Source organism: Megalops cyprinoides, chromosome 7, assembly GCF_013368585.1.
Source record: "Megalops cyprinoides isolate fMegCyp1 chromosome 7, fMegCyp1.pri, whole genome shotgun sequence".
In the NCBI taxonomy this organism is placed as follows: domain Eukaryota; kingdom Metazoa; phylum Chordata; class Actinopteri; order Elopiformes; family Megalopidae; genus Megalops; species Megalops cyprinoides.
In genome coordinates, this window is record NC_050589.1 from 36,924,164 (window position 1) to 36,938,206 (window position 14,043).

A 14,043-nucleotide genomic window follows, 5' to 3' on the forward strand; every position below is an offset into this window, starting at 1 on the left:
AAATGCTTGGATCCGTATACCCTGTGGTCCACGTTTGTGTCCCGATCTCCTGACACCCAAACCCTACAAGTCCCATCAGCCCCCCAGCCCTGGTCCTTTGGCTGATGGAGTCTGTCCTGCTGGTGCCCTGGGATGAACAGGTAGGCCCTGTTACCCCAAAACCACAAACATTTCATTTACTTTAGCTGTAAAAAAAAAATTGTCCAAGACTTAAAAATCCTTAATCATCTAGTTGGCCACCCTGCATGTTAAGACATTCCATGTGTATCCTTGTTGGTTTGTAGAGTCAGTGGTTTGGGTTTGTTTGGGAGGAGGCAAACAAAGTAGCCGTTGAAATAAAATGTCATTTTCTCCAACCTGGTAGATGGTGTGTTTGCCCCTTTGTCCTGCTTAATTCACCAAGGTCCATGTAACGGACATGCACTGTATTACAGGCCTAAAAGTTGTAATTTTAGACTTCACTTGTGTATTGTGGGTGAGTGGTAGGATGTGATTGGTTTATGGTGGTAATTTTTTGATGCTGAAAACAATCTCTGAATATCTTTTAATGAGCACACTACATGGACCAAATTGCTGAAAGTCCCATGTCATTATGTGAAACAGTGAAACTCGGTGCTTGGTCCCCAAATTGTAATCTGACCATAATACAATAGGGCTGCCAAACCTTTGGTGCCCTGTCCTCTAATCCACTGGTTGAACTCCAATCATGTGACAGTCACTCATTTTTTGTGGCTGTTTTGTCATGTTGTTAAGAGCATGATCCAAGTTGATGTTTTCCTGATGAGACTATTTCAGCCAAATCCAATATGGCCAGTAGTGGTGAATGCATTCCATAGCCTTGTTGATGCCTGCAGCAGTGCAGCAATCCTAAATATACTTATCTAAAGTTATGTCTGTGCACATAAAAATATGTATAAATGCACATACATATATATGTAACAGGTATGTAAATATCTAGAAAGTATATAGTAATATGAAGAAAAACTAAGAGTTATCTAAACCACCTAATTAAAGGATCTGGAAATGGACTTAACACGGTCAATTCAAGTGTGAAAGTAGTTTAAAGCATGTAGTTAGCCATGACTATGTGGAACAAGTCTGCTTGATTGAAGTAATCCAACAATTCATAACCCTGACCACAAGTTTTTTTTAATGATTCTTTACAGTTCATGCATAATCCTTTAACTTGTGTGTCCCTCTGTGCCTTAATTTAAACATGCACAATCCTTTAACACATTTCCCCCTCTGGGTTTTGAAAATTAACTTTGGGCAGTCAAGCTTTTGACTCAGATTCGTATAAGTACTGAGTGTAAGTTTGCATATGCTTTGTGTGTGTGTGTGTGTAGGGGTGTATGCATTTTTGTGTGTAGGTATACTTGTGTGTGTGTGTGTGTGTGTGTGTGCGTGTGCGCATATGTGTGTATGTTTTTGTGTTCAGCGGTGTGATTCACAGAATGTTTTACAGAGTAGGTTTTTAATTCAGGTATTTATGATACTCCTGGCTGTGGTTACCCCACTATCTCCTCATTTCATCACTTTTCACATTGTGTATGAGAGGCCACACACAAGAGCAAAATCTGTAATGATTTGGCAGAGTGGGGAGTCAAACCTCAACTGTCCAGGAAACTGGCCCTGCAGCTAAATACAACTAATTTCAATGAAAGGCCTCTCTCAGCCTTGTACATATTTGAATCTTGCCTATGGTAGCTGTGGGGACAGACAAGGGTTTGAACAGTGGAACAGGCATTGGTGAAAATATACCAATGTTGTATTAGGTAAGAAGGTTAATACATGTTCTTTATTCGCTTAGCTGGCATCTAAGACTTAAAAAACTTACATAACATTTTTATATCCATCTAGACAGCTGAGTGTATTATTGAAGAGTAGAGTAGAAGAGCTAGGGACTCAAACTTTAGGTGCTGTAAGCACAGCACCACACAGTTAGCCTTATGGAGTATACTCGAAATGAGTTGTCTGTGGAACTCATCCCGGAGTCCTGAAACTTAAAGCTACTGCTAATAGGGAGCAGATGGTGAGATACATGAGACAGAAAAGGAGCTTGGGGCTAGGGTTCAAGGGTGCTCTGGAATCTGGTGACTCATAAGTCTGCTTGTCAAACTCAGATGCTCTTAAACTTGTATACTGATAGGAAGAATCACTTCAGATACTTTGGGCATGGCTATTCATACAGGCCCAGCTCACGCAATAGGCCAAACTAGCTGCCACTGCTCTCACCAATAAGTCTTCCAATATATTGTGGTGATGGCAATCAGCTTGTATATTTGCAATCTTAAATGCACCAGACCACAATGTAGAGAGTACAGTAGAAATCAAGAATAACGATAAATCTCTTCTTTGCTAATTTCCTGTGGGTAGAAACCAAAACCTGTGAAACTCAAACACAACACAATCACATTACATCAGAACAGTGAAACATTATATCATAATAATGGTTTGAATGGTTTACCTTACCACAAGGGGGCAGTGTACAGTATTATACTGTACCTGTCTGAAAAATCACCCCAGATTGTCCTCCTTGTGGTTTTCTGTGTTCCAGCACAACAGAGCCCTGTTCCTCAGCACAAGTCTGCTACAGGCAGGCCAGTAAATAGGTTGCAGTGCAGACAAAATAGTTTGACCGCAGCTGCGGGCATCATGCCAGAACTTCTCCTAATGTTCCTGATACAAGTTTGCCTTAATTGGTGTTTGGCTCCAGCCGGCATAGAAAGAGAGAAATAGATTTTGAAAGAGGGGGAGGGAGAGGGAGACAGAGAGAAAAACCAAAAACTTAAGTATTAGACAGCGTTTTGGATCAGATTCAACAGGAGGAAGCAGGGTGGGCAAGGTATGGATTTCTCCGTTTTTTTCATTTAAATCTGCTGGTATTGAGCGCACGCCCTCTGCTTACCATGTGTGCGCTCGTACTGCACGAGTGCATCCTCATCCATGCCGGATACATGCTGGTGCGTGTGCATTGGCCTTTGTGCAAGAGTGGCCTCTTGTGCATTAATCACATCACAGAGCAAGACCTTTTTTGCAAGTCTGTCTGTTTGGCGATCCACGCACAGGTATACTTAACGCGTGGCATTTGTGCGCGGTTGCAGGAGTGTGACAGAGGGCACGTTCTTCTGAGCAGCTGCCCAAGACAGGAGCCCGGGTGCAGGGGACTGGAGTGACCCACCTTTAGGGTTGTGGTGCTTAGGGAACACTTTGGCCACTCAAAATGGGAGGAGAGAAGAACTGGCATATTCATTTTCACCTTACTTATCCACCAGGACAAAAACTAAGAAGTGCTGGAGGTTGTGTTTTTATTTAGCATCCATATTCATAGAGGTGTTTGCTCTGTTTCTGATGTCTCCATTTTGTCTCCTTTTGAGGGATGAATATAATAAAGCAGCTAAGAGATGATGCAAGCTTCAGGCTCTTTCCACATTGAGATGTAATTATAACTGCCATCAAAAGTGTGTGTGGGGATGATGGCTCCATTTTAGCAGGCAGTGTTCTGAACTAGTCATAGACAAGCTGCTCCCAGCCTTGACGTTAATTCAAAGCTTAGAGAATGCTCCCAGGCTCCAGATTTTGATAGCTCTGTGTGTCATCTCCTGAGTGACTTGGTAACTTTGGTTTTGCTGCCTGGTTCTTGATCTTGTGCTTGCAATGTGTGCGTGTGTGTGTGCGCGCGCAACTTAAAGAGACAGAGTATTTTAGAATATGAATATTTCTGCTGATATTTTGTCATTGCTATTTCAAAATGTGTTGAGGCCAAACTTCATATACCTGACCTCCTCATGGGAAGTCACTTTAGGGCCTAAAATGGGCCTTTTTCACGCTGCCATATTGGAAAGCAACAGGGGTAAAATTACTTCCGGTCAACAATGGCTACCTCCAATGAAGATGTGTGTCTCTCTCTGATTTTCTGCCAGATCTTTGGCATATCTGCTAAAATTCTGGCTCTCAATTTTGAGTGCTGAAATGCTGAAACAGTGGATATATATTGCAAAACAAAACAATCCAAACTGTTCCATAATCAGTTTATCTTTAATTATGAAGATAATGTCAGCTAGCTACGGAGAGATGGCTAACGTTAGATCAAGCTACTTTACCCGAAGAAAATGTAAAACTAAAACTAAACGAAACTAATAATGATCGCTAAAAAACTAATAAAAATAAAATAAGAAAAGACAAAAAATAATTGTCGTTATCGTTTAAAGACGGCGGAGGTCACACTCAGGGGCGGTTTGTTCCTTAGGGCGATCGGGCGACGCACCACCAAAGGAAGAAAGGGAGGGAATTTTTCACATCACACATCCTACCACAGCGCCACGCTAGCTGTGACTGTTCTGGACAGTTTGTCCTGCCTCTGAATATCATAGTCCAATCAGTGTCAAGTCGTGTTCCGTGGAGTAGCGCCCCTTTCGGGCGATTTCAGTCTGGTTGAAAATCGCACAGATCGCTTTGATAGACTCTCATGTTAAGGCAATTTTTTCGAACTGCAGGCGCCTGCAATGCAATCTGTATGGGTTCTGGGTGGGCTTGCACTAATGTGCTTTCGTCATACGGAACCTGGTGTAGGGATCGCTGGGGCAGCCAGTGATCTTGTCACATTCAAGGTCAACGTGGCTAATGTTACCTCAGCTGAGAGCAACTCGATCGTGGCATTAAAAAAATACCGTTCAGTCGTCGTAGTAAGCAGGATAAATTGGCAACTAAAGAATTAGGACCACCCAGACCAAATTTAAACATCAAGCAAGTATCTACAAAGGGGGGGGGGGGGGGGGCATATAACTGGGGATTTTCGCGGAGCTGGTATGAGCGGAAAACGTGGCTAGGGAGGCTGAGAAGTAGGTAACGTTTTGTTCTGCTACCCCTGCTCAATTCAGTGTGACAATGTCAAGTTAGCTAACTGTTAATTCACCCATTGAACGGGTCACCGCTTAGCCATCATCGCAACAATTGTCCCCTCTCCCAGAGAGATTTGGCAGGAGCCGCCACTGGTCACTCCCAAAATTCTGTGTAGTCTGAAACAAATGTATCGCATATGTTAGTTAAGTTTAGTCTTGAAATGTTGATATCTTCAATGATAAGCAGATTATTTTTCACGCTGCACTAATCTTGGACATTTTTTTTCTCCTTAACTAAAATGACTAAAACTGAAACTATAATAAACTAAAACGAAATAGAAATGAGTCCATGAAATAAAAACTAAACTGAAACTAATGAAAACACTGGTGAAACTAACTAAAACTAAACGGAAATTCAGACTGAATACAAACATATTATCAAAGTAAAAACGAATTTGAAAATGGAAAACTATTATAACCTTGGCTTGAATCCATTCTCTTGTCAGTGGTGTACTGGCCATCGGGCATACCGGGACATATCTCGGTGGGCCGGTGTACCGTCAAAAAATCCAATATATATATATATTTTTTTTTTTACCGGCCCTCTCTGTGTGCCTATCATCTGATGAAATGGTTCAATTGGGAGGAAGTGAACGTTTATTTCAATAACAAGGTACCATAATTTCATGAATGCATTCACTGTTAAGGTATGTTGCCCAGCAGTTTTCAATGACACGTCCGTATGTAATCATTTACTTTGACACTCACGCCACGATTAGTTCAAACAGGGCTTAGTTGCGTAAGCTTACCAACAACGCGGTCATCTATCCTAAGTAAAATATTGCATTGTCACCGCTGTTTTTTTTATTAACGCTAAATAAAACGGCAAAAGTTTTCAATGTTAGCTGTGTGCCGTTATCAAGGCAAGCAAGCTAGCTAGCTAGCTGGCTACCCAGCGGGTTAAAGGGAACTTCAGGACCGCTGATGCCCAAGTTGTACCTAGCTAGCTAGCTGCATTAAACGTGACAATATAAAACTTGCTACGTGACGTATAATCAGAATAATATAATCCTTTGTAAAGTCCATGCACATTAATTAAGAGGCAGTCTCAGTTGTAGACAGAATCGTAGCCAAATTTATACTTTAATTCCTTAGCATCCCCCGCCCCGATTCGCCAGTAATAGGGAGGATGGCTAACCGGAAGTAAAGATACCCCCTGTTGGTTCAGACCGGAAGGTCCGCCAGGTGTACGTGAAAAAGGTCCATGGCTATTTTCTATGTGTAGAGGGTATGCACTGACGTCACTTTCCCACCGGAATACGCCCTCGGCCTCAATCGGACTGAGTGGCAAAACATCTTGCAATATGGCTGCCTTTAGTAGGGGGAACTGTGAAACCGGGAGTAAAACAAACGATTATATGCTTAAATTAAAGGCAGTTGGACTCGACAGTGAACCTTACAACTTACCAAAGAACCAATGGTCCATGGACATTGACAAGTGGCCAGGAATCGGATTTCCTGACATCTATATGTACCTGATTTTGACGCCGGGGAAATACACAAAGCAAAGCCTGAAGGCATACTAACATTCTAAAATGCTTAACGTGGCATGTTCCAAAACAGCGATCAATGATCACCAAATTTCTCTCGGACATCTCTTGTCAGAAACACTTCCTCTTGTCAAAAAAAATCAAAACCGAAATCCTAGGAGTATGGTCGTTATCTATTTTAAGCGTTTTCCTCCTGACGCACATTAGATACGGAAAAGGCTTAACGTGGCTTAATGTTCTAAAATAGCGTCCAATGATCACCAAATTTGTCTGACATCTCACATGTCATAAACACCGTCTCCTGTCGAAAAAGCAAAACTAAAATCCAAGGAATATGGTAGTTAGACCGACGTTGCGTTAAGCGCTGCCCTCTCAGTTTTGCTTTTTTGTTAGGCTAGTTGATTGCTGTTTGGAAAATTAAGCTACGAAGCATTTTCCTTATAATGGGCATCAATGGAGAGTTTTGCTTTTTTGATAGGAGATAGTGTTTATGACATGTGAGATGTCAGACAAATTTGATCACTGATCACTGTTTTGGGACATTAAGACACGTTAAGCTTTTCCTTATAATGGGCGTCAATGGAGAGGAAAACGCTTAACTTGAGAGAACGACCATACTTACCCAGGATTTCAGTTTTGATTTGTTGACAGGAGGAAGTGTTTCTGACAGTAGAATCTCGGTTTCGGTTTACTCCCGGTTTCGCAGTTTCCCCTACTAAAGGCAGCCATGTTGCAGGATGTTTTGCCACTCAGTCCGATTGAGGGGGCGTATTCCGGCGGGAAAGTGACGTCAGTGCATAACCTCTATTGCTAGTTTTTATGTACACATTTGAGTTTGCAATTGGAAACAGAAAGATAATATTCAAAATGAGTTGCACACTACATTAAATGAGAAATATGTATTCAGTGAAAATAAACAAATCAAGTCTAACTATCAATAGAAATATTTGTGAATCGCGAGTGAGGCTTAATAATCACCAGTGTGGGTGGCGTCATTATGCGTTACCATTGAGAAAACCAGTCAAAAGGTGATTCAAGACATCCAGCTGTATAAGTTTTAAACTTTCTTGTTTCAAACCTCAGCTAAGTAATCCCTATTAAACCTGTATTTACTAGGAAGCAATTAGAATAGAACAAAAGAGAATAGTGTACTGTACAGTGATTATAACATCAGTGCCAAACTGTCAACGTAACTTCAATGTTGTTGGGAGAGACACTATGTGGGGCACTAAGGCCAGGGCCACACCAGTTCCGTCACGTGTGCGTGACGGCTACGTCATTGAACTGCTGCCCCTCGCGTGCGTGCGTTCGTCCACACCGCCAGCGTTGCTGTTGCGGCGCTGCTACTGCCAGCCCTATCTTTCTACATTGAGTTTGCCGTTGATAATGGCCATCAATAACAGAATGTTTGATTTAATTTCATTTTAAATTTAATTTATATTTAGTTTAGTCAGACAAAGGCTAAGAAGCATGTGCTCAATTGCAAAAAAAAAAAATAAAAAAATAAAAAATAAATAAATATACAGCAATCCCTCTTCACTTGGCCTGGCTCAGTTTAAAAGCCATTTCCATGGGGGGTTTCGGGGGTCTGTTCTACAGGTTTCCAGGGGTGGGCATATCGAGAAGTATCACGGGACCTACCTAATTTACATAATAGATGCTAATTTACATTATAGTCCAAATTTAAAACTGTATAAGCAGATGTTCTGGGTTCAGTCTCTGTTGAATCAGAAGTGCTGTGTGTTTGTCTTGCCACTATATCTTGCTTCAAGTTTGACATTTTTTTCCCCGTACAAATGGGAAAGTAGGCTCCTCTGTTATTTGTTTAATTGAAATATATTTTGTAAAACAGCATGTTGAAGAAAATAGACTGCCTAGGACAACTTGTTATTATCTATTTATTTTCTTCTTTTTTTATATGTAATGTTATTTTAGACTACTTTAGACTTTTTTTTTATTTATTTTTTTTAAATTAGGCTACCTGTCTATTAGCATTTCCTAAATAATATTAACATGGTTAATTCATTTTTTCGTTTTATTGCAAGTTATAGATAGAAGGAAAGCCATCACGCTTTATCTTTTGCTCTGGAGGAGAAACTGGTGAAGAATGTGGGTTCACCCAATAAACCAGAGAAGGAGGCAACTTGGAGCTTTTCACCATCTTGCTGCTGAACTGCATCTTGATAAGGACAAACACCTGAAGTATTTCAGAATGAGCGCTGAGCAAATGGATCATCTTCTTTCCTTGACTATATAGTACACATGTAGCCTCCACTTTCCCCTTTAATAACATGCAGTAGGCGATTTGAGGGGGGATGCTATCCCCCTTCTTACCAAAATGACCAAAATGCATCCCCCTTGTTAACCTGCCACCCCCCCATCCCCTAGTTAGTAGCAGAGAGAATGATGAGTGTGCACCTGCCATCCCCCCTGTTAAAAATTAACAAATCACCTACTGATAACATGCGATTGCTAAAATGGTTTAAAAAAATTGGTTTAAAAATGGTTTTAAAAAATTGGTTTTAAAAATGGTTTAAAAAATATTTTTATTTGTGTGACATATAGCTTAGACATGTGAAAAGATGTCAGTGAAAGATGTCAGTTATGTAATGTTGCTGGTATGATGTCAATATGACTATCAACAGATCGTTTTCACTGTGTATTTTTGCTGAGAACCGCGCGCGGCATACAGAAAAAAATAGGCTCCATGCCAAAAGTCTAGATGACTCGCAGCTGCAGCGGTGCTCGAGCTGCGCCTGAGATGCGCGTCTCACACAGGCCGTGTGGCTGCTCTAACCTGTTAACATGGGCGCCGAAATGAAAATCAAGACGTTCTTTGACCGTCACACAAACCCGACGCAACTGGTGTGGCTCTGGCCTAATTCCACTGGCAAGAGCTCCACCTACTGATCAACTTTTGGCACTGTAGTTTCTTCACTTGAGTGGTGACCTGTGAGACCTTTTGGATAGGCTAGATGCAGTATCATTACAGTTTTGAAAGGGTATTCACATCACAGTAACATAAGAAGAAGTAACTGAAAGGGAGCATGTAACTGAAATGCAGGGCAGAAAGTTGGACGTTGGCTCCCAAGTGGTTCAGACAGCACAGGCGGAACCGTACAGCCCAGGTTCAAATCTGGTCATGCCATTCACAGACAGTGACCAGGAGTCCACATCAAAGGAACAAATTGGCTTTATTCCACTGGGGATATGAATGAGTAGGCTGGTCAGACTCACCTTGCGACTTCACTGTCAGCACTCTGGGACTCACCTGGGTGCTTATTATTTACTCAGATTCAGGGTGATGCACATATGCTCTAATGGAGTTTGCCTCTGGGTGCAGTATGGGAGTTATACCATAGAACATAGTTGTGGTAGGTGTGCTTGCTTATTGGAGGGTTGCTTGTCCCTTGGCCCATGCTTCTCTGGTGGTGATGGCAACTATGAAATCTTGGTAGAAAAATGTGGAAAATAAAAAAATAACATCAAAAATGTCAATTACTGATTTGTCTTTTTCTGTCAATATCCTGTGCAGGTCCATTGTAGCACATATTCAGCCTTTCAAAGCATTTTTAAAATCTTTGAATCTCTCTATGACCAATAATGTATTTGTGTGTGTGTATGTTAGTATCCTGTAGCACAGCCAGCACTGTCTGGATGCTAAGTCAAAACAAAACAGAATAAATACACATTGCACCCCCTGCACCCCCCACACACTTCTCTCTGCCATAGAAATAATCCCCTTGCACCCCCACAGATGCAGCTGTTTTGGGAATACTGAATACTCAAGCTGTGTGAGAGAGTTATAAACTCCACACTGTTTCTCTGCCTCTGTGTTTTTTCTTTCCTGCTGTTTGTCTCAGCCCCATCACTTGTGTCTGCTGAATGAGTGCTATACATTTTGCACTTTCTTATAGCCCATATGGCCACTTTGGCCAAAAATGTCTCATGAATTCCAAGCTTAAAGGAAAGATGTTTACTTCATAATGAATATCACGCACTGAGAAATTCCGTGAAGTCATCGAAACAGGCCAGTGTTTTAAGATAGCCTGTGAAGATAGTGAAATGTGACAGTTTTCAGATTCCATGCTCAATGACATCTACCATGGTTGGATTTATTAGTAAAGCGTCTTTTAAAAATGAAAGTCAACTAATTTCCCTCGTAATCTCACTTCAGTTCAATATACTTTATTAGCTCAAGCCCAGTAAATGCAAAAAACAGACAAATCCATACCGTACCCAACCTTCTTCCTCCTGTTGAATCTTGACATTCCATAAACACTTCCAGCTGGAAAGAAGATTCTGTAAAATGTGTTCATATCTGTCCATCTAGTCATTCATTAGCTGTTCTGGGTGGTTGCTCATAGTCCGTCAGGCTTTGCCAGGGTCAGATGTACTGATAGATACATCTGTATTGTTCTTAAAAGGAGATGCAGATTTTCTTTATATGAATTTTTCATCAACTATTATACATTTTTGCATGACAAACACACATTTGCATTGCCAAAACATACACAGCACACGTCAAACAGAAGGATAAGCAATAGCAAAGCACCCCCCCCCCCCCCCCCCCCCCCCCCCACCCACACACACACACACACTCCTTTTTTCTCTGTCTTTGTAAATTAGGCGTTTGTCACACAGGTGTGCTTTGTGGTGGTAACTGAACCCAGTGTTGGAGTTTTCGTTGGCACCAGTAGAGAATTTGTCATCATTTCTGCTCCCTCTTTGATGTACCCAGCTGCCAGCACATCCCTCTGTCTCTGTGGCAGAGAATTGCTGAGCCATGGGAAAGGCATCCAATGCAGAGCAAGCCATGGAGAGGAGACATGGAGCAGCAAGGATGTCAGTTCAAATTTGCATGCTGCAAGTCGGTTTCATCGGCCAAAAGTACAGAAGGCTCATGATTGTGACTCTGGTAAGGCTGGTGGGTTGGGATCGAATGTTACCCAATTGCTAAGAAGGTGCTATTTTTTTCTTTGTTGCTGACTGTGCTGTCATTCAGACCTCACATCATGTTTCTGAATAACAACAATATAAAACGATTGCACTGTGATTTAGAAAGCTAAAAAAAGATAAACATCCTGGAATTTGGTGCCCAAGTGCAAGACCTTGTAGGTTTTATATTGCTGGCCCTAGAGTTTTCAGATGGATTACATTTTGGGTTTAATCTTGACCAATTTGTCATTCTTTTTCTTGTAAACTTGTCCCATAACACCTATAGCAACCACGCAGTAGACTGGGATTTACACCTGGACAGTTACACCATGCTGTGCTATATGTAGTCACTGTAGGATAAGCGTATGAATTCTATAGCAAGCATTGTGGTAATGTTTATTATTTCTGCGGGGCCTCATTAGAGCTGTTTGTGAAAAGGTCCTGTGGCTTGTTTCTGTGACTGACAGTCTAGTCTTTTTGCTCCCTGCTGGAACTCATTTAGCCAGACTTAATCCCACAACATTGGGACTGTCTGTACTGACAATCCACAGGAAAAATGCAAATATCTGTACTGCAGAGTGTAGGTAACCTTGTGGGACTGCTCCTATATACATACACGCAGAGACACACTCACACACATGCTGATAAAAACTGATACACACACCTCCAACCCGTCACCACAGTCTTTTACACCCCCTCAGCAGACCAGCAGACAAGAACTAAAAACTACATCTTCATCACACAAAATGAACACAGAAATTAGTGTAGAATATGGGTTCACTGCATTCTCAGAGCAGTCTGGGTCCTCGGTATTAATCCAAACTCAATCTTCTCATCACAAACAAACCTCCCGAAAATAAACAGCCAACCGATCCTGTGTCTGCAAAAGCCAAACATGTACACAGTATGAACACAGCACAAATATCCTAAAACACAAATTTTCTGAATGTTTATACTGACTTCTTGGAGGGGGAGACTTTCTCCTCCATCTTAGCGTAGCTCTTGAGATATCACTGTCTCTGAGTCAGTGTATGACCTGCTTACTTTTGTCTTTCTCTCTTCTTTGAGCGGACATGAGGGAGCGTGGCATTTCAGCCCGCCTGAGGTGTTGGGTTTCTGAGTGGAGCGTGTCTGTGAGCTGGCCAGTGAGGGTCATTTGCGTCAGACAGCTCAGAAATGGAGATCACGAAAAGCCGGGAGGGCTGGGGAGAGGAAGTAGAAGAACAGTGTGTGGGAAGAGAAAAGAAAAATTAATATAAAAAGCAAAAAAAGACAGGAATGGTGGAAGAGTAATGAGACAGAGAGAGAGGAGGGAGGGAAAACAAGAAGGGGAGAGCCTTATCCTGGAACAGCCAGCGATGAAAGCTGCTGACTCCGCCTCCCTCACCCCCTCCCCTCCCTCTCTCTTGCGCTCTCTCTCTCGCTCTCTCTCTCTCCCAGCTCTCGCTATCTCAAAGCAGACTCATAGCCCTGTTATTTGACCAGACAGTCAGAAGGGAGCGCGGCGTGAGGGAGGTGAGAATTTATCCCTCTTCTTCTTTCCTTAAAGATGGAACCTTGAACCATGAAGAGCTCTGGACTGCTTTATTCACCTTTATGGTTTTTAAAATGATTCTCCACTCTTTGCCGTGTTGATTTGATGGACTGTGGATCGTGGATTTTTGTATTTGCTGTTATCCATTGAGGGTTTTCTTTTCTTCCTCCACTTCTTTGGGATATACTGCCAGGATACCACTGGTGTGTGTGCGCGTGTGCACTGTGCCATGCCCACAGCTGGTAGCCCTGTGGCCAGAGACTGGGGTACAGCATGAAGGGGGGCCACCACCGCCGGGGCTGCGCCTGTCCCCACTTGTTCCGAAAAGTCCTGGCGAAGTGTGGCTGCTGCTACGCCCGGGTCCGAGGTCAGTGGTTGTCTTTGATCTGCCATCTCCCTTGGCGCTGGCCTGCGTGCCGGTGGGGGAAGGCCCTCCATTTCTTTTTCTCTCTATCTCCAGTGAAGTGGCTCTCTTTGTCCCCTCGTCTAGCTCATCCGTTCCTGTGCACACCTCTCTGTCTCTCTCTGTCCCCCTGGCTCCCACATGTGCTCACGGTCTCCTTCCGCAGGCAATCACCCCCCCCCCCCCCCCCTGTTTCTGAGCACACCTCTACCTTTCCTCACAGCCTCAGCGCCGTCGATGTCATGACTGGTGTCACCAATGAGTGGAGCGCTGACTCTCCCTCTCTGCTGCGCTTAAAGGTTGTTTTCTCAGCAGAAGCAACAGATGTCCATTTTTCCACTCAGAGAGGGAGAGATAGCAACAGGGAAAAATAGACACACATAGACAGCAATTGAGAGAGTGTGAGAGAGTCAAGAGACAGACAGAAACAGCAACAGAGAGAGTGTGAGTCAGAGAAACACCCTGACATTGAGAGAGGAAGAATGTAAAGAGACATAGAAACCAAGACAGAAAAAGCCACAGAGAGACACAATAAGAGAAAACACCCTGAAAAGGCAGTCCGAGAGAGACACACACAAAGACAGGAATACTGCAGTGCTTACCCTCTTAAACTCCCTGGAATCCGTGACCCCACTGATGGGTCACAAATGTGAGGTTCAGTTTATGGTTGCCAGGTTGTGTTTTCCATATGTTCTCTGCCTGCATTTTAGCACAGATGTATATCGGTGAGCAGCAAAGGTTACTACAGTACAGAGGCAACACTGAACAGCTTGAAAA

General features: G+C 42.7%; 1 protein-coding gene across 3 annotated transcripts in view; it reads left to right on the forward strand.

Annotated features, from left to right (window-relative positions):
• Positions 1 to 14,043, forward strand: part of arhgef25a (Rho guanine nucleotide exchange factor (GEF) 25a) — a 73,188-nt gene that overhangs the window by 14,687 nt on the left and 44,458 nt on the right. Inside the window, exons 1-2 of one of the 3 annotated variants that reach the window (XM_036532804.1) lie at positions 12,724 to 12,844; positions 13,057 to 13,230. The exons of 1 other annotated variant lie outside the window; for it this stretch is intronic. In XM_036532804.1, the coding sequence (XP_036388697.1) occupies positions 13,137 to 13,230 (94 nt within the window). In that variant the 5' untranslated portion in view covers positions 12,724 to 12,844; positions 13,057 to 13,136. Of the gene's footprint in view, positions 1 to 12,723; positions 12,845 to 12,874; positions 13,231 to 14,043 lie in introns of those variants that run through there. One more of the 3 variants, XM_036532805.1, reaches the window with a different exon arrangement.